The 26,077-nt window shown below is 40.2% G+C and overlaps 1 protein-coding gene across 1 annotated transcript in view; it reads left to right on the plus strand.

The window, feature by feature from the left end:
- Nucleotides 1–26,077, plus strand: part of PREX1 (phosphatidylinositol-3,4,5-trisphosphate dependent Rac exchange factor 1) — a 210,830-nt gene that overhangs the window by 58,713 nt on the left and 126,040 nt on the right. The window contains exon 2 of the mRNA XM_056812969.1: nucleotides 24,104–24,175. Within this exon, the coding sequence (XP_056668947.1) occupies nucleotides 24,104–24,175 (72 nt within the window). The remainder of the gene's footprint in view (nucleotides 1–24,103; nucleotides 24,176–26,077) is intronic.

Consider the following 26,077-nt stretch of genomic DNA (forward strand, 5'->3'; position numbering starts at 1 on the left):
TATGGATAGTGAAATATGACGAAGAGACTGAGATTCTGAGAGGTTCTGACGGTCAGATTTTGTATGAGAACATACAAAGGCAGTTTCCGTAGATTGGCAGGCTGTAGATCGTGAGCAGGATCCCTCTGAGTATTGCCCAGTTCTGTATTGGTACAAGATTCCCATATGTAGGTGAGCTCATGATTGTTAAATTTTCTGTGTGAGCTTTGACACCTGCTATAACACGGGCCTTGATTAAACGGGGAGGCTTCCGACTCCCTGAATCTAGCTTAGGGCCAGACCTATTGTTCCTCCTCAGAACAAATGGCCCAGTTCCTCATTCTTTCAGCAGAGCTTCCCCTGGTGACAACTGAAAAGGAAGTCAGAAAGCCAAGGAAAGAATTGTTGACAGTAACACATCGTTTCTGGTCTGGTAATCTTGGTTGGGGGGGGGGGGGGCAGGGAGGGAAGAGGTCCAGGACCAGGAGGAAGATGATGGTTTAGGGAGCCTGAGCATTGTGTACCTTAAGCAAGCCTGAGCTGCATGTGCTTTGTAGCTGGTCAGCTTAAAATGGGAATCTGAACAGGAAATCTGCAGGCCTAGAGCTGGAAGAAAACCCATTTAGTCCTGCCCTTTGCCTCAGCTCCCCCACAACCTCTTTTGCCTCTTCAAATATTACTGTCTCAAGACTTTCTCCTCCAGGAAAAGCCTTCCCGGATTGTAGTTGCTGTTGCAGACCATCCACACCTGATAAGAGGTTGTTCTGTCTCTGCTAGACCTCCAAGAAGCCAGAAATACCACCTCTCAACCCATTCCACTTGGGGGGGTTCTAAATGTTAGGAGGTTTTTCCTGACAGAGATTTTCCTCTTCCCTTGTCCCAGAAGTTCAAACAGAACAGGCCTAATTCACTCCTCTATATTTCATCCTTTCAGATACTTGAAGATAGTCATCATGTCCTTTTTGTTCCTTAGGTTAAATATAGCTAGATTCTCTAGCCAAAAATTCAGTGTGGTATCAAGGACCCTAACCAGTTTTATTTCTTTCCCTCAGGGACACCTTCTAGCTAATCAGAATCCTGTGTGGTCCCGAGGACTGAGCATCATATCCAGAGAGGTCTGATGAGGGCAGATTATAGTGGGACTTAATCATTTTCTTATTTCTGGAAGTGAGACCTCTTAAGGTGTTTGTGTCCCCCCCCCCCCCCCCCCCCCCCGCCCCCCAATTGCATTAGTTCTTTTGCTTATCTCATCACACTACCATGTGCCAGGTACTGTGCTAAATGCTGCTGGGGATGCTGTTTTGTCACTCTTCTGGACTCTCACTGCTCTGGACACTTTCCAGCTTAGCAGAATCTTTCATGGTTCTCAGAATTGACTACTACAATCCGAAGAGGTCTGATGAAGGTAGATTATATATATATACTGGAATGATCATCTCTATATTTCTGGTAGTAATGCCACTGTCATGATTAAAATTATTTTTGAGTAGGAATAAGTTTATTGATTAGGCCAGTATCATAACTGTAGGTCTTAATGGCTCTTTTAGAATTATAGACTTCCTGAGCTGGATCATCTTTAATTGGTTATAGCTAATTAAAAGGTGTCCCACCAACCTATCCAACCCTGCCCATCCTTACAGGTGATTCACAGGAAAAGTACCTCGCCATTGCCTTATGTCCCTTTTGTCCCAAGGTAGCAGACCTGGGTCCCAGACACTGGAATACACAGTAATTCTCCATGATAAATAGGAATTAATATGGTACATGAAAAATTTTCATCTTTCTCTTAAGCCCCTCCAAGATTGCCAGATAGACGCATTTTGTGTTAGGTATTATGCCAAATGATGGGATACAAAAAGAGACAAAAATCAAAATCCTTCCCTGAAGGAGCTGACCAAGCAGATATATATATAGAACAGCTTTATACAGGATAAACAGGACATAATCAACAAAGAAAAAACTCATCTTATCCTTTCAAAGATCTCTTGGGACACAGATGTAAGACTTTTGAATTTCATCTCAGTAGATTCAGCCTCAAACTTTTGCTGAACCTTTTGGATCCTGGCTCTATCATCCAATGTGTTAGTTATCTCAGCTTGGTATCATTTGCAGACTTGCTGAGCATATTTTCTATGCCTTTATCCAAGATAACGATAAAAAGGCCAGAGAGCACAGGATCCTTGGGACCCTCTCTTGGAGACCTCCTGCCCCTTTGTTAATGCTCTTCTTTTAAGTCTGCCATTTAACTAGCTCTGATAAAATCTGATAAAAACTATCTCCGATAAAACTCTATCCATAGTATTTCCCTTATCTCCTAGTTTAGTATTCTTTTCCAAAAAGGAGATACAGTTAGAATTGGCATGTATTCCTCACTTCTACCTTCTGTCTTGGAATCAATACTGAGTATTGGTTCCAAGGTGGAAATGTTCTTAAGCTAGTATCTGAAGTCAAGTTTGAACCCAAGACCTCCTGTCTCCAGGCTTGACTCTCTATCCGCTGAGCCACCTTTCTGCCTCTTGTGGTTTGCACTTGTCCTTGGGTTTAGAACTGCCCTGTGCAGTTCTATATACTGAGATCTCTATCTCAGCAGAGCCTTATCTTGCTTTGTCCCTTAGCGCTTAATAATTAACAATTTACATTCCTGGATGAATGTACAAATCCTGACAAATCCCTTTGGGTTGGGTTATTATTCCTGTTTTACTGAGAGACTAAATGTACCTTGCTGAGGACATATAGCTAGGAATCGCCAAAACTTGACTTTAGAAATTTAATAATTTCAATTTGCTCGGCAAAGAACTGGATAGGCACAGGATAAAACTGTTGCATAATCAGTAGAGTAAAATGGTAATAATAACTAACTAACTAAATAATAATAAATAGTACCCTCTGCCTATTCATTCCCATTAGCATTTCAGGAAGACTTAGTATTTTCATAGCATTTTTTAATCTATGTCTGTCATTACCCCAATGATGCCTGTGCTGCAAGATTCCCATACGTGTATATGGATCTACATAGGTGTGCCTTTCCACCCTTTCACCCTGGTATAATATCTGTAAGAAAGAGGTTTTTTTTTTTTTCTTCTTACAGTACTAGGTCATGATTGTTAAATTTTCAGTGTAAGCATAAATACCTTAGAATCAGCCAACAATTGTTACAATTTAGGGCTTTCTTGATCGAATTTTAGAGTATGATATTAAACGTTTTCCAGTGTACCATTTCTCATGACCATAGAGATTCAACAGGAACATGGCAGCTTTTTTCAGAGGATTGGGGCTTTGTTAGGCTTTTTCTGTCTCTTCATCTTCATCTGTCTTCTGTCTCACAAATATACACAAATTGAGTTCTTGTGGCTCTCTTAAGGGCTTTAATAAACACATAGGATCACAGTCACTGGGTTTGAAGACGCTTTGTAATTAAAAAAGGGCAACATTTTATAATCCTTTTGATGAATTAACTGGTTGCTTTGACAATAATGAGTAACAGTAGCCTCTCCCCACCAGCTTCTTGGAGAAGGAAGGCATTATTGCACAGAGGACTCCTAGGATAGAGACCACATTGGTTTTCTTTTCTGAAGACAATTAAATGTCTAGCTTCTTTTTTTCCTTCAGATGAAATATTCCTACTTCCTCAAAATCCTTTTATAATATATATTCCAATTTATTTTTTATCCCTTACCTTACTATATCTGTATGAATCTAGATTAAGTATCAATTCCAAGGCAAAATACTGGTAAGAGCTAGTCAGTTAGGGGTTAAATGACTAGGCTCTGCTACCTCTGTGTGACCATTTCTTTTTCCTCTCTGTTTTTGTTTTGCCAAAAAAAAAAGTGCAGAATGACAATTGACAGTTTCCTTCTCTGATATGTTCCAACACCCTAGGAATCGCATGTTTTTTATCTTAGTGGTGTGTATCTATTGCTATGGTCATGATTTTTGTTATTGTTATTGATATGGTCAATTATACTGATTTTTGTTGATTAGTCATGCAGTAAGGGATATGCAACATTTTTATTCTGTGGTTCTAGTCTTGTCTGACTTATGTCCTCATTTAGGTTCTTCTTCTTTTTTTCATAAAGATACTGGAGTGGTTTGCTATTTCCTTCACTGGCTTATTTTAGAGATGAAGAAACTGAGACAAAAAAGGTGAAGTGACTTTCCCAGGATCACAGAGCTAGTAAAAAGTGTCTGGGGCCAGATTTGAACTGTCCAGGACTAGAGCTCTCTTTATCTAGCCAGCCCCATTATGCTGATAGTTTTCTTTATTGAACCAGTGCTTTTTACTTTTTTTATTGTTTAATTTTGCTTGTTTGTTTTGCAACGTGGCATATATGGAACTATGTTTTTCAGGACCTCACATATATAACCACCTCCTTCCACTGGAGAAGGAAACCACCCCAATAGTTGCCTGCCTTCTCAAGGAATGGGGAAGGGCAGAGAATTTGGAACTCAGATAAAAAACTTTTTAATATAAAATTGGGAAATATTTAACAAAGTTTAAAGAAAAACAACTTTAAAAATTCTTAGTATTGTGTGAGGGAGAGAATGATGATGAGTCATCCTTACTAGAAAGTCATTCTCCCCCCCCCCCCCCCCCCCCCCAATTTCTTACTTTTCACTGACCTGGATACCAGCTTCCAAGCAAAGTTTGACTTTGGGTTCAAGATAGAGACCCTCATGTGTTTCTTTCCATGTCTTTTTGCTTTAAATCACCTTCCCCTCTTATCTCCCTGCCCCTTTCAGGTCTGACTTGGTTCTAGCTCTTTCCCCTTTTACAAAGTGACCCAGTCATCTGTGACTGGAACCTTTCCTGGTCCCTCATAGATGTTTTTAGGACCCTTGGAAGGAAATCTATGGAGCCCTGAGTGTTTGCCCAGAAGAAAGCACAATCTCCTTTCAGCTAGGGAAGTCTATTGTGCAGAACTGGACTTTAATCATTTCCCCCTAAACATTCCCAGGCTTAGAATTCAGCTTAATTAAGCCAGGAAAGTCTAGGGTAAAAAGCCATGAGGGAGACTGTGGAAATGAAGCTGGAGGTGCCATATGACCTGTTAGGCTAGAGGACCCCAATTATTGGTCCCTCTCTCAGTATGGGCACAGCTCTGAGCATGGAGTAGTGGACAGAGCCCTGATCCTGAAATCTAGTACACAAGTCTCATTTTTCAGGCCAGGGTAATAGAGGAAAAGACCCTTCGGTTCCTAAAAGGTCCCATAGCTATTAAACTGCACAGCTGATCTGTGAACCTGGTTTGAAGCCATGGATTGGCCACTGACTTTAACCACCTGGACTTTTCAGCCTTGTTTCATGTTATTCGTTTGCTCCTTCCTACCTATTCTTTCTAATCTAGTCTTTGTTTTAGCTGTAGCCCCAGATTTTGTAAATTGAATCTCTATTCAAACAGGAGGTGACATTTGAGTTGGGTTTATATTATATTAATTTTCCCTGTTAACTTTCCTCTTTAAGGCTTTGTAATGCGTTTATTTGGTGATATTGTACATTACTGTTATCTGGGTTTATATTTTATTATCTTTACAGTGGAAGAAAAAATGGCTTGTTTAAATTTCATCTCTTCCCTTCCACCTTTTCTTATAGTAGGCAGCAGTTAACTGTTGACTTTGACCAAATGATTTCTCAGACTTCAGTTTAATCACTTGTGAAATGGGGAATAATACATGATTTATATTGGGAGTGGGTAGGGTAAATTATTATTGGGTACCTGGAATAGAAGAAGACAAGGAGAAAGGAAAAAGAATCCAGTTATTTGGAGGGGAAAAGGAAGTAGACTAGGATTGATTCCCAGAAAAAAGGGATGCTACTGAAAGCCAAGATTGTGAGCATTTATGACCCAGGTTCTGAGGCCTCTTGCTTTCTTGGCCCCCCTGTTTGAACAGTCATAGGATCTTAGTCCAGATCTTTTTTATATGAATAATTTCCTCACTGTTTGCAGTAGAAACCTTCAGACCTTTGGGATACATCCATTTGACTTAGGTTAAGAGAAGTTAATTTGATTAATTAAATTAAATTAATTAATTAAATCTAATTACTTAGATTCTCTTTGAATTTTCTTTGTAACAGGGGTTTTGGTTTTTTTTTTTTTTAATGGTAGGTGGTGGAGAACTAGGATATAGAAAAGAGAATTCTTTAGTTGAAAAATGTAAATAAATTAAAATAAAAATGTAAGAAAAAGATAAAGTTTAAATGAGAAGTCTAGGAAATAATTAATTTGTTTATAATTATTGTGCTAGTCATTTTAGTAGAATGGAAAGCAAATTGGATTCATAGTCATAAGGTTGGAGTTGAAATTCCTGCACTGGTCCTTATTGCCAGTGTGACCTTGCTTAAATTGCTTAACCTTTCAGTCCCTCATCTTTCCTCATCTATAAAAAATGAGGAAGTTGGACTAGATAATATCCCTTCCAGCTTCCAATCTTTGATCCCTTGATCCTTGCCAGTCCTTTTGAAGACTTTTAAACAAAGAATTCCAAACCTCCCCATCATAATCTGGTGTGGTCAAGAAAACAGTGGATTGGGAGTAATAAGCAGGTTCCAGGCTTGGGTTTGTCATTTACTTGCTCTGTTGACCATGAGGCTCAGTGATCTCCTCCTTAGATCAATTGAAATAATATACTTTGATAGCGTTTCCTTTTTTCAATATTAGCATCATCTCATGCTTAACCGTAACTCACCTAAAGTCTTTTTCCATCCTTGGTTTTGAATTCTGGCTCAGATAATCCTTAATTTCTTTCTTTCCATATCTGCTCCCCAACTTTAAGGTCCAGAAATTCTTATCTCATCTAGCTCTAGTATATCTCCCCCTTCACCCTCCCTTACATTCTCTTTGCTCTCTGGAGGAGAGGGAAGAAGTAGAAATGGACTCTTAAGTGTCCATTAATTTTCTTGGCTTTGCTTGTCATTGACCTGAGATGGATTCTCTGGCTGGGTTTGAGTACTAATGGACAGCATAGAACCTCTACAGTGTTGGGAGATGGGAAAGGTCAGTTCAGGCTACCTGAAACCTAATAATATAAAGATTTGCCCACTTTTATACAGAGAACTTTGGAAAGATAAGTTGAGATAAGACATAATTCCTGTCTTGAAACATGATTTTGTGGGATGGAGAGGGGAAATTAAAGAAAGGTAACTGTAATGAGCAGCACTGTATGATCGTGCATTAGACTGATACAGAACAAAACTGAAAGAGAACATCATTATTGAGGAGGAATCCAAGAAAGCTTCAAAGAAGTTACATTTGAGGTTAAGGCTTAAAGGAGTATATAGAAGGACAGATAGCTAGAAAGGTGGATGGTACCTTTCTGCCATTTTACAGATGTGGAAACCAAGACCCAAGAATGTTTGACAAAATTAAGAAAGGGGAACAAACATTTATTTAGTGCTTAACATTGTACAATACCATATAGACCAAGAAATCAGCAAGTGTAGGGTGTTTTGTTTGTGGGCTAGAATATTTTATCCTGGAAAACAGGCCTAAGAGAATTAGAAATAACTTAAGCCTACAGAGCCAAGACTGAAAACACAAGGAAGCCTTGGTTTAAACATGTCTGATTTGGGTATAATTTCACAGTGATGAGCATATTATAAACCTATTGGAAAAAAAAAAACCCAAAACTATAACCCCACAAAACTGAATAAAAATGGTTTCTTGGCTGTGGGAGGTAAAAAGTTAGGAAAGGGCTGGGCCTGTGGGTTAGCTGGGCTGGGGTCCCTTTGGAGATAGCACCCAGACAATGAGTGGAATGTGAGCCAGAAACAATGGAAACTGACACTTGACTTCTGAAGACAATGATTTCCAAGTTGTTTTTGTTTTTCTTAAGTGGGAGAGTTTTTTTTTCTCCTTTCTCCCCAAACAATTGTTTCTGGGGTTGGTGGTGAGTAATTCCTCTTGGGCAGCAGGGGAGTGTGTTCTCTCTGGCCTGCAAACAATATACCAGTGGGAGAGAATGTAAAAATAGTGCAACTCTGCTCTGGGATCCCACTGGAGTTTCCTCTCTGATTTTCCCAAAACCCAGTCCAGGCCCTGGATTAGGATATTTCAGGAAAGAAAACATGCAGGAAAGAAAGCACGGGTTCCTGTGAGCATCTCTAGACTTGACCTTTGACATTCAATTCATGAAAGATTGTTCTCTGCCCTTTCCTTTGGGGAGTAGCTTGTGGGAAGTTTATAATATAATATAAAATAAAAGGATTTAGGAGTATAGAAGGGCAGATAGAGAGGTGAATGGTATCTTTGTCATTTTACAGATAAGCAAATTAAGATCTAGGAAGATTACCTTGACAAAATCAAGGATATGCCAGGAAGCAGAGATGCCAAGAGGTTAGCCAGGGAAAATGCAAAAAGTGCATTTCTTTTTCAGGGAATAGCAAGAAGGCCAGAGTACATGGAGGGGCAAGATTATAAAAGCCTTTTTTAAAAGGTAAGAGGCATATACTAATACATTAACTCAGAGTTTTCAACATTGGAATTAACCTTGATTCTTTCCTTTTCCATTCTACCAGCCCCCAGCTTCCTAGTCTTTTGGTATATTTGAATATTTTCTGTAAAATTACATAATTGTTCATCCATTGCATCATTTGTTCACTGTTGTTCAGATCTTTGATATTTTCCAGATGTAGGACTATTTATTATAAGTCTTGCTTGGATTTCCTATTCTTCATCTCTCCCTTTTTCAATTTTCCTCCGTGAAGCTGCCATAAAAAGTCATTTTAAAAAACATAGGTCTGATTATGTTACTTCCAGGCTCAACAAACATCTGTAGTCCCTATTATCTGTATGATAAAAGAAAAACTCCAAGTTGACATTCAAAGCTCTTCATAGTTGGACTCCAATTTACTAGGCCTATTGTTCATTATTCTCTTGATTGCTTTTAGGATTGAGTCCCCAATCTCTTGATTCTTTGTAGTCTTTTTAGAGGCAGACTCTGGTCAACTTGAAATGTATTCTTTCTTCACCTCTTCCTTTTAAAATCCTTAATTTCCATCAAGGCTCAGATCAGAACACCACTTATTAAAATGCTCCTAGCTTTTAAAGCTCTCTGTCTCTTCTTTAGCTATCATCTAGTTCTACTGATTTGTTTGGGTAGCTAGGTGGCAATAGATAGAGCTCTGTGCCTGGAATCAGGAAGACTCATCTTCCTGAGTTCAAATCTGTTCAAACCCTTACATGACCCTGGGCATGTATGGCATCTCAGTTTAGAGAAGTAAATGGCAAACTACTCCAGTATTTTTGCCAAGAAAACTCCATATGACAGGACAATAAAAATACATGTTGGACTCCTCAAATAGAAAGTAAATGGCAGGTACCAAGTTTTATCTTTATATCTTGAGCTACAAGTTTGTTAAATATTGGCCGAATTGAATCCATCTGGTTAAATCATGGAATCTTGGAAAATTAGGCCTGGGTATGGACCACCTAGTCCAGTCCCTTCATTTGAGGAAATCCTCATAGGAGGAAACAGGTCCAGAAAGTGGGAAAGAATTTCCTAGGGTCACACAGTGTGGGGGAAGGGGGCAGTTATTGACAACAAAACTTCTCTCCAACAACTTCCAAGATCCTCTTCAGACCTTTAGTAGTCCATAGAAAGAAGAGATCAATTGGGTTCAGACTAGTTAGGGACAATTTTGAAGAAATGAGCTGCACTTTGACAGCATTTGGACAGGTTGTCCTTATCATTCTGGGTTGTAATGAAGCCACAGCCATCCTTTGTGGAGGAGGGAAAGGAAAGCCAATTGTGGTTAATCCAGTTATCAAACAGTTATTAATGGTCTGCCTGCTAAAGTGGGGGCAGGGAGTATAGAAAGATGAAAAATGACATAGTTCTGTTCTTAAGGAACTCATGTCTTACAATCTACTTCTGGGGTGTGATATGTACTTAAATTGGTGATAGGATCGAGGGATAGATCTAGACAAGGGGTTCTAGGAATTTGATGAGGGCAAAAATTAAACTGAAAGGGATTAAAGGACCATGGATATTCCTAGGAGTGGGATTATCCACCTTCCTCTAGTATGGTTTCTTCCCTTCCCTCCCCCAAGGATTGCAACAGCTGTACTCACAATAACTTGTTTATCACTGCTTCATTTGCTTCATTTCCTGCATTGGAGAAGAATAAGGAAGACTCCTCATGTTGATCTCCAACCTTCCCCTTCTTTTCTCCCAGACTTGAGGGAAGCCACATGGCACTGTGGGAACAGGAGAGAGTCAGATCTGGTCCAGGCTGGGTAATTGGTCTTGCCAGACTGAGCATCGTCCCCCTTTCCTGGGCCTCAGTTTCCTTTTCTGAAAAAGGAAGAGATTGACTTTCCTCCCTAGCACTTCTCCGTAGCTAGCCTTTGAACTGCCTTTCAGTTCCTCCCCTATGCTGTGTCTTTGCAAGTGCTGGCATTGAATGGAGTATAAAGAAGAGTTCCAAGGTTTTTTCATGGTGCAGTAAAGAGAACTGAAGGAGAAACCCAACTTTGTCTCTTATTTTTGACATTTACTGACAGTGTTTTGTTGTTCTTGTGGATGACCTGCAATGAATGGAAGGGACCTGTTCAGTTGTGACTCTTTTGTGATCTCTTTTGATATTTCTCCATTTCCTTCTGGTCATTTGACAGATGTGGAGACTAAAGCAAACAGGATTAAGTGACTTGCTCAGAGTTATAAAAACTAGTAAGGTCTGATTTTAATTTCTGGTACATGCTAGGTGTGTGTTCAGCTTATAAATCAGTTTCTGCTTCTTAGCCCCATTTTCCTTATTTGTAAAATATGGCACCTCTAGTTTGCCCAACAACTTACTTTTTCTTATATCTTACTGATGGTTTACCACTGCTTCTCCTGGTCAGTATACTATATTATAACCTGCACACATCCACCATAGATTTCTCCATTGTCCTTTGGATGACTCCAAATTTTTCAGAACTACTTGCAATTAAAGACTTAGCATCACCTAAGCACTGATTGGCTTTCATTTCAGGGAGAAGATTGGGATCTTGGGGTGCATATTCCTAGGAGGTCAAAAGCAGAAAAGCAAGGTTCCTTGTATAAAAAATTTTCAATCGCTCTACTTTTTTTTGTGATACTAAAGAACAAAGAACAAAGTAGGTGTTCACTGACTGCCCAAAACCATCTTTGATGCTTAGGCCATTCTCAACTCTCAGGGGATTCTGAGCTTTTTTTTTTAAAAAAAGACTTGATTTTTAAATTGTATCACAGGAATTTAATACAATTATTGTAAAAAATAAATATGAAGAATTTAAGGAAGATTCTTGAACTGATGTAGTATGAACCAAGTAAATATATGTATGTGTATATACATATATAAAGATATATATTTACATACATTATGTATAATGAATAATAAATAAAAACAGTGAAATAAACTTGGACTTAGAGAAAGTAAATTTCCACTATGGTTGATGATACTTTAGGGTTGTTTTTTAAATCTTTGTTACAAGTGAGTAGAGCAGGAGCGATCTATTCAGAAATGGAAATTTGACCAAAAAATAATATTGACACATTGTTCTCTTCTTGTTCAATTCTTGGCCTAGTACATTCTCCATCTTAAGTATTGACTCTGAGATATTTACTGATAGGGCAGTTCTATGGCATAGCATAGTCAGCACAATAGATAGCTTGAGTGATGATGGATGTCATTTAGGAGGTGCTGTGATAATGATATTCTGGGGTTTGAGAAATCAGGGGCATCTGGAGGATTTCCCAATTCAAAAGGCTTCCCTCTTCAAAATTTAGATTCTGATTTGTACCATCTCCCTGACAGTGATAAGGACCTTTATCATGTTTTAACTTGAATAATCAGAGGATTGTGGTTACTTAAAAAATTTTTAATGTATGTACAGGAGACACTTTTTTGGAAGTTTTGCTCTACCAAATCAAATGTATTTTTATGTCAACATATGAGCTAATATTTTCTAAATACCTTTTAGGCAATTTTGTGTTTACAAAGATGTGAGCTTTTGAAGAACAGTAGCTTACCTATTCCCTTTATTTTCAAAGAGTCCCCTGGGGATTATTTTTATAAATTGATATAGGAAAGTAGGCCCGTGGATAAGAATTTTTACCCATGCTTTTTTTGTAGCAATACTACGTCTATGGATTTTCCCCCCCAAGCATTTGGTAAGCCTTCTCTTCTCACCATTTTGAATTAATTTTTTAGTTTACACAGGTCTTGGTCTAGTTCAGCTTTTCTTCTCAACTTTTTTTTCATTGATGTCTTTTCTGCTTCCTCACATGGGAGCTGTCATGGTAGGGGCCAAAATATACTGTTTCTGCTGCTTTTGAGATTTGTTAAAATCTTTTTTTAAAATCAGTCTGTCATCTTCTTGTTTCATTCTTAAAGCCAGATACATGGCTTAATTAGCATGGGACTAAAGTTTCTTTTTCCTCCTACTGTCAATTTTATATGCATTTTGGTGGTGTTCTCTTATTGACAAGGTTGTTGGCTGAGGTGCTTTCTAGACTTTGTTGGGGCAATTGATTTGTATCAGGTAAACTTCCTCAGGAAAAGGACACAGCCTACATTGATGCCTTCTTTTTTATTATTTCTATTTCAATATTTCACAATTTCTAGCTTGTTTAAATAGGTTATATTGCACTTATCCCAATTAAATGCTTTGTACTTTTTGTCATCTGGATTTATGTGCGATGACATCATCATAGGTAAAATGAAACTATTCATGTATAAAATGAATCCCTGGCACTAGACAGTGTAGGGAAATTGGAGTTACAAGATTGCTGGAATGTAATATAAGATCTTCTGATTTAGAATTAGAAGGAAACTTTAAGCCAGAGTTCCAGAGTAAATGATCTTATATCAGGCTGTCTTCAGGATTAGGGGAGGAGGAGGTAGGATTTGAACTAACCCTAAAAACATTATACATATATATTGTTTCTGGTGGAAGTACTTTAAGAAGCTTATTGTGAAAAGAGCCATGTTTATCTTAGATTTAGGCTTGCTTGAGGCTAGGCTTATTTCTGGCTCCTTATGTAAAATAATTTGACCTTTTCAATCATTTTTGATTCTGCCTGATTTGGGATTTTCTTGGCAAAGATATTGGAGTTTATTTTACAGATGAAGAAACTGAATCAGTTAAGTGACTTGCCCAAGGTTATGGGGTGTCAAAAGTCAATTTTCATGTCTAGGTCTTTATTGTACCACCTTTGTAGGCCTACTGTTTGTCTTGGTAAGGGTGGCGTTCTTGCATTGGCAATATATTGAGGGTATATTGAAAAGAGCATTGTAGTTTTGGACATCTCTTCAATTTTCTGTCGGGATAGGGAGGGTAGACGTGTTTCTGTGAACAAACAGCAGCCTGAAAGAGGAAAGTGATATTGGAATAGAAGTCAGAAGAACAGAATTCTTGTCTTCATTTTTATGCTAACTTGCCTAGTGACCTTGAGAAAGTAACATGTTTTCTTTTCTCAAGCCTGTCTGAGACTATTCTGCCAGGCACTTCAGGAGATAGAAAGTGTGTGGTTTAAGTGGTGTTTTGGGGAGCCATTTTTGTTTTTGTATTGTTAGGATGGGGATGGAGGAGAATCACCTCCTCACCATTATTCCCATTTGGAATACAGATTTTTGTGACATTTATGAGAGTCAACCCAGTTTGAAACTGATTTTAAAGGACAGTGCATGAGGAAGAGAGAAAGGACCAGGGCAAAAGAAAAAAAATAACAGAAAGAGCCTTTGATTTGGTATCAGAGTGACCTTGAATCATTTAAACCTCTTATGGTTGATGGGGATCAGACTGATTTTTTTAAGGTCCTTTTTAGTTCCAAAATCCTATGACAATTTTAAGGAAGAATGTGTTTTGAAAAGCATAAAGCTCTCTGTGTGCCCTTCTCTGGCCCTTAGGTTCCCATGAAATGTTTTTGAATGGCTAGCAAGAACAAAATTCTGGAACCCCAGCTACATCTGCCAAAAAAGTACAGCTTTGAGAGGTGGGAAGATTCCCCATAGCAGATTGACAAGAGGTCAAGGACAGGCCTGGGAGGTCTGGCCTGGACCTGAGGACACAGAGGACACAGAGGACGTGTTTATTTCTTTGTGGCACAGAGAGGTCAGAAGACCTATTCCCCGAAGACAGACCGTGGATTGTAGAGTAAATAAGGAGGGGGCAGGCCCACCTGGACGCTTCCACTACATGCTGAAATCTTTCTAACTATCTGTTTGTTTTGTCCAGCAGCCACGATTTCCTCTCAGCTGAGGTGGGTGGCCTGTGGCTTAGTGACCTGGTGTCTGCTTAGTCGTGACTGGCATTATCAAGAACACAGTGCTGGCTTCCCCCTCTGCTTCAGTTCCTTCTTCTTTTCCTCAGAGCAGTGACTGTATGACTGGTTGGCTGAGTCACAGAGCCCCCTGCTTCCACCCTGTGCCAAAGAATTTTAGGCTCATAGGCAGAGGGGGGAAGGGACCAGAGCTGGAAAGGTCCTTAGAAATAGAGATATATAAAGGCCCTCTCTCCTTCTCTGCCTACTTTTCAAAGTCTCAGGCCTTACCTTTGGGTAAGAGGGAAATTGCATGGCCCAGGGAGTTCTCCTTGAACTTGGGTGGATAATTTCTAATATCCAGCAACATCCCCTTTAGACTTCAAGGGATATGTGTTTATGTGTTCCTCATGCATACGAATCTTTGTGGGAATGCCTTAGGCTCTTTTGGTGACTTAGCTCTCTCTCAGTTGTTTTTATTGGCACTGACCGTGCGTATCCCCAGAGCCCCTCCAACCCTTATCAGAAAGGGAAGCAGTGAGGAGGTGGACCTCTGATTCACCTGATAGATCATACTGTTCTCTTGGGGAAGGCCCTACTCTCCCACACTGACTGTAAAACAGCACCAGCACCCTCCCCTCCCCCCTTTTTAAAAACCTTCGTGTCCAGCCCTCAACACATGCCACCCCAGCTCTGCTGAAACCTGGGATGAGAATTGGGGTCTTCTCCCCAAACGTGGCTTCAGGAAGGTTTGCCTAGCTTCCTTCACTTAAAGAGCAGGAGGATCTTGGCCTTTGGCAGAGAAACCAGTTTGAGAAACAGGAGAACCACACCCCATCGGTGCGAGTCTGACCTTTAAAGGTCTGCTGGGAACTAGTTCACTGGTGGGTGATCTGGCCAGACAGCCAGTCTTGCCCTTAGTTTCTGCTTGGGAAAGGGTTTTCAGATGTTGAATTGGCTTCAGTGAAAACACTTAAAAACTTAAAATGCTGGGTTTGGCTCTTCAGAACTATCACTGGGGTTTCTGTAGGATCCCTGGCTGGTCATTTCACTTCCTTAGTGGGGTGGCTTGAACAGGAGGACACTGGTGCAGAGGCATGTGCCTAGTGTGCCCGTGCCCCTCTGGCTCCCGCTTCCTGGGATGCCAGATGGGTCATAGGATCATTGTTCTACAGTATATACCGTTTCTCTCCTTTTAGAGATGAACCAGAGAAAGGGGGTATGGCGAGGATTCAAACTGACTCTTTTTCTATTGTATCATGTTGCCTCTCAGTAATTAAATGATAAATGGTGAATTGTATTGTTTTCAAAAAAATCTTTAATAATCATTACCTTCTTGAATACTTGAAACAATTTTGAGAGGGTCTGTAGAAGAAGGAAGGGAGGGAAACAAGTGTTGCAGTGCCTACTATGAGCCAGGTACTATGCTAAGCATCTCATTTCTCATTTTAACCTCACAACAATTCTGGGAGGTAGGTGCTAGTATTATTCCCATTTTACAGTTGAGGAAACTGAGTAGGCAGAGATTAAGTGACTTGCTCAGGGTCAAACAGCTAATAACATCTGTGTGATATTGGATTTGAAATCAGGTCTTCTGACTCCACATGTCATCTGTGCCAGCAGCCACCTTTGGCTACAGAGCAGGTGTTGATTTATCATCTCCATTCGAGAGATGGGAAGACTGAAGACGTAACATGACCTTGCCCAAGGTCATACAGTAAGTTAGTGACAAAAATTGTGACTAAAGCTTAGGAGTTTAATTTCCAGCCTGTTCCTTCTGCTATATCATACTGAAACATAAGTACGTAAGTAAATCATCGTGTACAGTGGAAAGACCTCTGGAATAGGTCATAGGAAACCTGAGTCTAGTTTCTGGGTCTGACCTTGGGAGGGAGACTCAGTTTCTTGATCTGTTAAATGACAGGCATTGAATGATATGTAAATACTTTCCTGTTCAATCATTCTTTGCGTTTGGAATCCTTCCAGCCCTGGGATTCCAGTTTGAAAGTTCTGACCATCCTTGTTATATATTCTAAGGTTCTTTCTAGCTGTTGATAGAACCTTTGATCTGGAATCAAATTCAATGTAAAACACTTAACAGCTCCATGACTCTGGGGAAGTCACCTCTGTCTGACTCAGTTTCTTTAACTAGAAAAATGTGGAAAACAAAAAAGCACTTCCCTTTCAAGTGAGAAATCAGTATTTGTAAAATGCTTATTAGCACAGTGCTAGGCATTAATAAATGCTTGTTTCCCTTCCTGCTTCTAACATTACAGGGACCTTTGTATTTCAAACATTAAGAATTCAAAAGTATTAAGTAAAATGTCCCATCTTTTTTTTGAGTAATTTTAATGACTTAACACATCACTTATTTGACAGGTATCTAAGACAGTATCTTGATTGTAATAGCCTGCTCATGGGGTTGCCTACCTCCCCACTCCAGTCCAGTCAGTGATTTCTAAAGCTCCATTATGTCATACCCTTCTCCACTAAATTTTAGTAGCTCCCCATCCTCCTCAGGATCAAATACAAACATCTTCTAGTTCAAAGCCCTTCATAAGCTCTTCTATCCCCATCCCCAGGCATGAAACCTCACTGGACTGGGAATTGAATATGTAGGGACTTAGCAGGTAGGCTTTCTGCTCCCATATATTTAAGGATAACTGAGGTAAATTGTGGTCAGCTGTTCCACACCTGCCAACATGTGCTCCCCTTCCAAAAGCTGTCCAAGAGATACCCAAGATACCCTGAGGTCAAATCCAGTATCCAGTGGCTAGTCTCTTTACTGTTCCATCAACAAGACATTCCCTTTCTCAGCTTTGGGCGTTTTTATCTCTGGGCAAAGGTGCTAGTAGATATGGAGGGGGGTAAGAACCAGCAAAGATCTTCAGCTGAAGGTGAGATTTGATCTGAGGGAAGCCAAGGAAGGCAGGAGAGAAAAGGCATTCCAGATACGGAGTAATTTTCCTTTTGCCTCAATCTACTTATCCTTGTTCTGGCCTTGTTTCCCTTCCTTCACAGTTTGGACCTTAAAGTTAACCAGTTCAATAAGGCATTGTTCTCCACCCTTAAGTACTTTGATGCTTTCATCTCCTGTACATGTCCTGCTAATTTTCAAACTTGGGTTTTTCTCAAAATTAGACTTTTCTGATTCTATTCATACTGAATTCATAAGTATGTTGGAAAAGAAGTCAAATGCAAGTTCATGTTTTTTAACCTTAATTGGGTTTCTACTAAATGTACAGAATTACAGAATCTTAGAGAACCTTGTAGTCCAACCAGTCCTCGCTGCTTTACAACTTTTGGCAAGTGCTTTATTCACTGATGCTTAAGGATGAAGATGGCAGTGGAGTTACCCAGGAGGAGATTAAGAATCAGAGAAGCCTGCTGACTGGCAGGTCTTTAATAATTTCACTTACCAGAATAGAAGAGTTCTCTTGGGGAAATGTGCTTTCAGTTGAGCTATAGATCAGTATTTGAATGGAAATAATTTTTAAAGAATTGATTTTAGTAAAAAAAGGTTTTCAATTTTGTTATTGATTTTTGTGGATTTCAATAGACTTGGTTGTTAAGGGACTATTAGAAAATGAAGGTCCAGACAGAGATTTTTTTTTTTGCCTCTATAGAAATATTTGGATATAACAATCAGTAGGGGGCCATTGATTTAGTTTGGGGGAGAGGGTATGAGGGGATGGCCTGAACTAAGTTGATAGCTGTTTCGTGGTAAAGAGAAAGATATGCTTCATATTCAACTCCATGGACCCTTCTAGGCTTCACTATCTATGTCCACAGTCATTGTTTCCATGACAGTATCTATCCATCTTATCCTCTGCCAAACTTTCATGGCATTTCATGGCTTCAGTCACTATCTTTCATGATATTTCAGCCCAAATATAAAATCTGTTTGTCAGGAAATGATGGGATCAAGATCTTAACTTTTTTCAACTCTTTCCATGGAATTTTCTTGGCAATTTGGACTAATTTGCCAGTTTCTTTTCCAGTGTATCAACTTTTGTCAGAACTCTATACTATGAGTAACCCTGTATGACATAGATCAGTTCATTGAGCTACCCAAGCCCCTTTACCCCGACAATGCAGTGGATAGAAATTATAAGATTTGGAAATTGTGTGGAAGGAGAAAATGATGATTCCCCCTTGACAGGAATAGTCCAAAGCTGCTTTTCTGAAATGTTTTTAATTTTGCCTTCAGAGCCAGGGAGAATTATGATGTTGTCACATGCTTGATGTGAGCTATGTCTCCTGTCTTCTCTAGGCTTAAGATTCCTTCCACTGACTATCATGGTATGATTTCCAGTTTTCTCAAGATGATATTTACATTTTACTGGATGCTTTTCCCTATCTTTATATAGTGCTTTCTGTAAAACGTCCCTGGAACTGAACATAATTCAATATACTAGATGTAGTTCAGTTCTGACCTTGGTTACTTGCTAGTTGTATGATGCTGGGCAAGTCACTTTAACCCCATTTGTCTCAGTTGTTCATCTATACAAATGAGCCTGGAGAGGGAGCCTCCTGTTATGTGATTATGGCAGAGTTCAATGGGATTCTCACCTTCCATGTTCTGTCTCATTTGCCCCTCTTGTAAAAGATCACATATAAGATCAAATCTACAAGACCTCATTATCTTTTTTGCCAATTCAAATTGTTGACTCAACTTCCACAGATCCTCTTCAGAAAAAAAAAATTGCCGTCTAGTCATGCTTTCTCAACCCTGTACTCACAAATTGATTTTCTTCAGTCCAAGTGTAGGACTTTATTACCTCTAACCCCATCATTTATGGAGGTGTGACTATTTTGACAATTTTTTTGTCAAAAAATTTCAGCTTCTTGCAGATTTGATGAGCATACCTTTATCCAAGTTTTTGGTAAAAATTAGATCGAGTCAGTCCACTAGAGACCTTTTTCCAAGTTTGCAATTAATGAAGTCTGTATTCCCCAAGTATTCTCTAGTTTATATCTCTCTATCCTGTCAGTGAGACTTTGCCAGATTGTTTTTGCTGAAATCTAAGTGAATTATATCTACTATACTTTGTAATCATAAAGGAAATGAGGTTAGTTTGACCTGTCCTTTTCTTCATTTCTGTTTCTAATACATTCTAGAATTATCCCAGGAATTATAGTCAAGCTCACATTTCCCCTCATGCCTGGAATGTGTTTTGGGGTTTTTCTTGGCAAAGATAGTAACGTCCATTGCCATTTCCTTCTCCAGCTCATTTACAGATGAGGAAACGGAGGCAGACAATGTTGTAAATATTTTAAGGCAACCAGGGTTAAGTGACTTTCCCAGGATCACATAGATATTAAGTGTCTGAGGCCAGCCTGGTTCTTTATCTGTTGCACCACCTAACTCCTCCATTATTTAATACTATAGAAGGGAAGGAGGATCTGAGAGATCAGGGATCAGGAGGGCAGATAGTGTCTTTTTTTTTCTTTTCTTTTTTAATTTGTATCCCAATAGCTGTTTATTGAGTTAGGTGGCATTTTGAGATGACCCTTAAAGGAAGAGTTGGGTTTAAAGAGAGAGAGAAGTGGTTATTCCAGATGAAGAGGGCTAATGTGGGTTGGTCCTCAATATTTAGCAAAATATTTATGAAGCCATTACTATTTGCCAGGCACTGTGCTAAACAAAAAAGATAGATTTTGCCCTGAAGGACAAGAAAAGGGAGTGGGGGGGGGAGGTTAGAGCCTGAGAATGGGTCTAAGTTGGAGATGGAAGTGAGAGAAGGGGTGCCACCATCCATTGTATATAGTGGTCATCTGTTTTAGAAAGTGATGTTGTGGCATGATGGATAGTCCTTTAGGCTTGGATCCAGAAGATAAGTTATGTGAGCTATGATGTCTCGCATCTTCTCTAGGCTTAAGATTCCTGACTGTCTTGGTATGATTTCCAGTCTTCTCAAGATACTAGTTTCCCTTCACTGGATGCTTTTGTCGGGATCAGATTCTTACTACTTCCACTACCTTCAGGTTGCTTTGGGGCAGGTCTTTTGTAAGCCTTAAAATTTCCTTTATGGCTCCTTCCATTTACTTGTTCATACATGTGCTCTACCCTTTCTTGAGGGCAGGAACTTTTTTTGTCTTTTGTATTTTTAGCATTTATTTATTTTTACCTGGCTAGAGTACCGCTCTTTTAAAAATGCTTGCTGACTGATCGATCTTTCAGTTGGCAGTTTCTATGAGATCAATTGAGAGATCCCTTTCTAGTAGGAGTGGGAGCAGCTAGGTGGTCATTAGGGGAATTCTATAGATGAAATAGGGGCCTAGAGCCAAGCCTACACTCCTTTCTGAATGCAAGTTTGATTACAAGCTGTATGTCCAGTGGACAAGTCACTTGCCTTTTTGGAGAGGGTGGCAATGAGTAGGATATCAAGAGATTGAGCTGTCAGAAGGAAGGGAACAGAGACATTGTGACTTTGGTAAAGTCTTTTTCCTCCTGGGCCTCAGTCACTCCATTTGTCAAGTGAGCTGCTCTGGTGTGGACAGATCCGTCTAGCCTCAGCATCAGCACCAGGTGTTGGAATAGGAACGGACCCGAGCCCTTTTCTATTAACTTACACTGCAGGGTGTGGAGTACAGCTGATAGACCCAAAGAAAAAAGCAATCTCGTGTTGGCTAATATAGAATGCTGGAGGTGACTCTGGCTGCCTCCTCCTGCAGGGCCTGCAGCTGGCAGCCTGGGGCTACCCATTGTCTCCTCACAATTGCCTTCGAAGGGGCAGACCAGAGCCCTGGAGTGTGCAAAGCCCCACAACCAATTTTCAGAAAATGGGGACAGGAAACCAGAATCTAGGACAGCAAGTGGATTACACAACTTCCTGTCCCTTTGTGCCCCTTTGCCAGCTTTAGTTTAGTGTTGACAAACACTAAACCTTAGACCTCTTCTCCCTTTTCCTGTCAGAGCTTTCACTTTTCCCCATAGGTTCTCATCACTCACCTTTGGGATTGTGTGGAACTTAGAATTATAAACCAGTGCTAGAGTAGGGACAGTTCTTTGCACACAGAATTTCAGAGCTGGGGTGGGAGGGGGAAGATAGAACAGAAAATGTCACCCCTGGAAGTGCCCTTCAAACACAGACTTTTAGCATTAAATGGCACCTAGAACAGCGAATGCCAGAGCCAGAAAGACTCTAAAAGAATTTGAGCACTGAAAAGGATCTTGGAAAGCATTTTGGCAGCAGAAGACATTCTTTAAAATGCATTGGAAGGAATCAGAGGGTTTAGCTATGAAAGATCATAGAGGCCCAACTCTCATTTCACAGTGGGAGAAACTGAGGCCCAGAGAGTTGTCCAACAGAGGTAGTTCTTGATCCTAAGTCCTCTTATTCCAAATTTAGTGCCTCTTAGAGCATAGAGTTGTGAGGGACTTTAGAAATCAGACCCCAAAATGTTAACATTTGAAAAGATTTTAGATTTCAACTCACTTCTTACAGGAAGTATCTAGGTTCCAAGGCAGAAGGACAGTAAGAACTTAGGTAATTGTGGTTAAATGACTTGCCAAGGGTCACACAGGTAAGGAAGTATCTGAGGTCACATTTGAACCCAGGACTTCCCATCTCCAGGCCACCTGCTATTCCTTGATTAACCTTAACACTGACCTGGCTTTAGATGGACTGCAGAGCTCTTCCATGCAATACGCACAATGCCTACTACATAATAGGTGCTTAATGAATATTTAATTGATAAATCCCCACATTTCTCTGACCAGGAACTGGGTTCTTCCTTTTTTTTTTTAAATTAAAACCTTACCTTCCATCTTGGAGTCAATAATGTGTATTGGCTCCAAGACAGAAGAGTGGTAAGGGCTAGGCAATGGGAGTTAAGTAAGTGACTTGCCCAGGGTCACTTTCTTTTTCTTAACTTCAGTTTTGTCCAGGGCTAGGGGGGTGAAGAAGTTCTGAAGAGAGCTGATGCCTTTACCATTTCCATTACCTGGTCTTGTCCCCAGCCAATCTCACGACTCTGCCAGGAACTGAGGGCTCCACAAACCATATCTGAGCAGTGACAGCTGAGGGGCTCTCCTTGATAGCCATAGAAAAACCTGTGAGGATGTTGGAACAGATTTTGACAACTTGTCTGGGAAATCATCTCCCCCATTCTCTCCCTCCATCTCTCTTTTCTCTTCTCCCCTTCCCCACCTCCCCCCTTCCCTCCCTGTTTTTTCTCCCTGCTGTTCTTTCTGTGAGAGTCTTTCTTTGTCTCCCTCCCTCCCTCTCTGACACACAGTGATCTCCCCAGACAGGCGTCAGGAGAGAAGCTGGTTTTTAAATTAACACATGGGCTCAGCTCTCTGATGGAATTGACTGTGCCAGCTAATGCGATCTGCACATCTTGCTACGGGCCTGTTGCTATTAATAGATATGACATGCATGGTGACTAAAATGGTAAATTTTAGTCAGCAGCCTTAAAGCTGCTGATTGTTCCTATCAATTAAAATAATATTAATGGCTGACATTTATATAGTGTTTTCTGGTTTATAAGGGGTTTTGCAAATATTTGCTCCTTGCAGCAACTAACTGTATTAGGTGCAAGTATAGACAAGCATGGATAAGACATCAGCTCCATGATAGGCCCATGGAGATCATTTATTACAGTCCCTTTATTTTATAGGTGAGCAAAAAAGACAGAGTTTAAGTGAATTTCCTAAGGTCTCATAGTAAACTTAGATTCAAACCTGGTTATATAATGGATGAACCTGGATTTCAACTCACTGAATTCCAGTTTTTTCTGTTCTCTTGCCCTATGACTCTAATGGGGCTCTGGCTGCCTCCTCTCTCCTTGTCCCCCAATACCCCCCCCCCCCCCCCCCGTCTCTCTGTCTCTGTCTGCCTGTCTGTCTCTTCTCCCCTGCCATTTTTCTTCTCTTTCCTTCTTTATCCCTCCCAATCCACACCAGATTTGAGAGCTAGAAAGGACTTTAGAAGTAATTGAGCCCAGAAAGGGCAAGGAGGGATTGAATCCAGATTTCCATCACCCAGTTAACAGATATTTGTCCTTCTCCATGCTGCTTTTATAGTTATCCCTGATTTTCCATCTTGTGGCAAACTCTTCTTTGTTTTTATCCTTCCCTTTCTCACAAGTCCCTGAACCCTGTGACTAGGGCAAATCACTTAACCTATATATAAAATGGAGATAGTACGAGTACCTAGCTCCCAGGACAGTAAAACACTTAGCACAGTGCCTGGCACAAAGTAGGTGCTTAATAAAAGCGGGTATTCTCATCTCCCCTTTCATTGTCTCATCTCACTCATCCCTTTTGAGGTAGTATTTTCTGGGCCAGAGTCCTGGGGTGCTTTTGCTGGGCAGGGAGTTGGGTTTCTGTGTTGTGGTCCCATTAATCAAGTTATCTTTCTCTCTACCTCAGGAGTCAAAAAGCCCTAACTGTCTCCCTTGGGATAGAATTAGGAACAGCTGGCTCCCTCCCAGTCAGAGGGGAGGGGTCTGGAGGTATCTCAGAGGAGAAATAAATTAGCTCTCCATGATCTAGTTGAAAGATTCACTAAGACTCTGAAGGCTAAGCTTCCTTAGACTCTGGCCCTTTGTAATCACTTAAGCAGTGAGCTTAAGTACACCTCAGTGCATTTATTTGAGGGTGACCAGAGGTGAGATGTGCTTAATTTCTGACTTTGAGTCCTCTCAAGGAAGCTAACAGAATCTGCATTACCAGTATGCTTATGGAGATTGTCAGGGATGGGAAAGAAAGATACTGGAACAGTGTGAATTAATACAGACTTTATAGAAACCAAGGCGACAAGACTTCCTGTGAATCAGGCCCCACAGTAAGGGTCTTCCCTTGTTGGTTAATGACTAAATAAATACTCTTGCCTAGAAAGAGCAGCCAAGTTTGGCAGCTGAGCACTAACTGTCTTGCTTCTTTTGCATCTAGGCTTTTTTGCATCGCATCCGACAGAATGTGGCCGATTCAGCGGACAAGTGTATTACGGAGGAGAATGTCAAGGTTTGTATGTCTGGGTCCTGAATCATGAGAATAGTGCATGCTGCTACATGGGAGGGATGCAGGATTGCTTTTAACTCATTTCCTCATGAGGGGTGGAGGTTGAAGGATTGAGGAGCATCTTATTTTTATGCTTAGCATCCAGTCTTATGAACACTTTTCTGAAGCATCCCTCCCTTCTTTACTCGAAGTATTCTACTTTGTGGTACTCATTAGTCTGAGTTTAATTATGTTCAAGTTCATTCAGTTCAAGTAAACAAAGGAAGAACACAGGGTTTGTAGTTGGAAAAATCTTTTACTATTCTTCTATCTTCTATATTATTGGCCAGATCCCTTATCTCTGTCTTGCTTTCCTCATCTGTTAGCCTAGATCTGAGGTTTCAACTCTACATAAAAATCCTTGCAGGCTCATAATGACTCCATGTGTTGTGTTGTATTTTCTTTATTTTGTTAAGTAACATCCAGTTGTCAGTGGTTTGGCCTACACTTGGGGAGTTTTGTGGCTCACGTGTTTGACCCTTCTGGCCTAGATAATCACTGTGGTACTTACTATCTCCCCAGCTCTAAGTCTATTATAGTATGAATTAAGCCCCCTCCACGGCTGCTGGCTCCCAAACAAACACACTGTAAGATGCAGCCTCCAGTGCCATCACCGTTACTTCATGGGAGGTCAGATGCTGTGTCTTCGTTCTCCAATCTCCTTCTGATTGTGTGCTTACAGATGAATATCCAGGCCTCAGTCAGGCTTCTCAGGGTTTTGACCTGTGGAGTTACTGAAGGAATAAATAATCCCTCCATGTGGACAGAAGGAAGCTTAGATTTTTGTCCCTCCTTCTTTGGGGAATCTAAGAAGTATCCAGTTCTGGCCTAGCTGAGGGGAGTTAAAGGGTTTTACCCAGCTCCTGCCTGACCCCTGGCTTGCATTAATTTTGAGCTCTAGCCTCAAGCTTCTAGAGAACTTGAATGAATGATTCTAGTTAATTTAAATTCATCAGAATTTAAATACATTTTAAAATGAAGATTTCTGTTGCTATTTTTTGTTCTTATATCACTCTTTTAAAGAAATTTCCTCCCCAGAGAGCCAGCTCTAGTTACAAAGAAAATGAGTTGGAGGACTGCCAGGTGGCTCAGTGGATAGAGTCAAGCCTAGAAATAGATCTTGTGTTCAAATGTGGTCTCAGATACTCCCTTATCAGTGACCCTGGGCAAGTCACTTAACCCCAGTTGCTTAACCTTTACCACTCTTCTGCCTTCAACTGACACTATCAGTAAAGAAGGTAAGGGTTTAAAAAAAAGGCTTAGTGTAGAGGTCAGATTATTGATTGTGAATTCTGGGAGGGGCCTTAGGTTAGAGAATTTCAGAACTGAAGGGAAAAATTTAAAGACACACAAACAAAAAAAGTGGTGGATGGAAAGCAGTCCAGTGAAACTATTGTCTATGCTGGGTTCCCTACTGCTGTCAAGAAGGCAGAGGGGTACATTTTCTCCCTTTGATACCTAAGCTTGATTGTTGTGAATACACAGCATTGAATTTCTTCCCTCCTTCTCAGGGTTCTGCTTACTTCACTTTGTATCACTTCACATAGATGTGGGGGCAGATCCAAGGTTTAGCTAGGACATGGTCCTTGTCCTCATGGAGCTCATGGTATACCATGACACATACATATGACACATGTGTAGATGACACATACACATAAATAAAAGTATAAATTACACTGTATCAAACTGATCCCCCCTACTTTTAATACACATCCCATTGTGACATGGAATGAATGTCAGCTTTTTTTTTTGGAAACTGAGTTTATAAAGGATAAATGGCTAACTAGTGAGGAGTTAAGTCTTCAGTATGGGAGTTTCCACTCTTACTTTGGTTCTCTAAAAAATCCTAGGTGACATTTCAGAAAG

Source organism: Monodelphis domestica, chromosome 1, assembly GCF_027887165.1.
Source record: "Monodelphis domestica isolate mMonDom1 chromosome 1, mMonDom1.pri, whole genome shotgun sequence".
Taxonomy (NCBI): Eukaryota; Metazoa; Chordata; class Mammalia; order Didelphimorphia; family Didelphidae; genus Monodelphis; species Monodelphis domestica.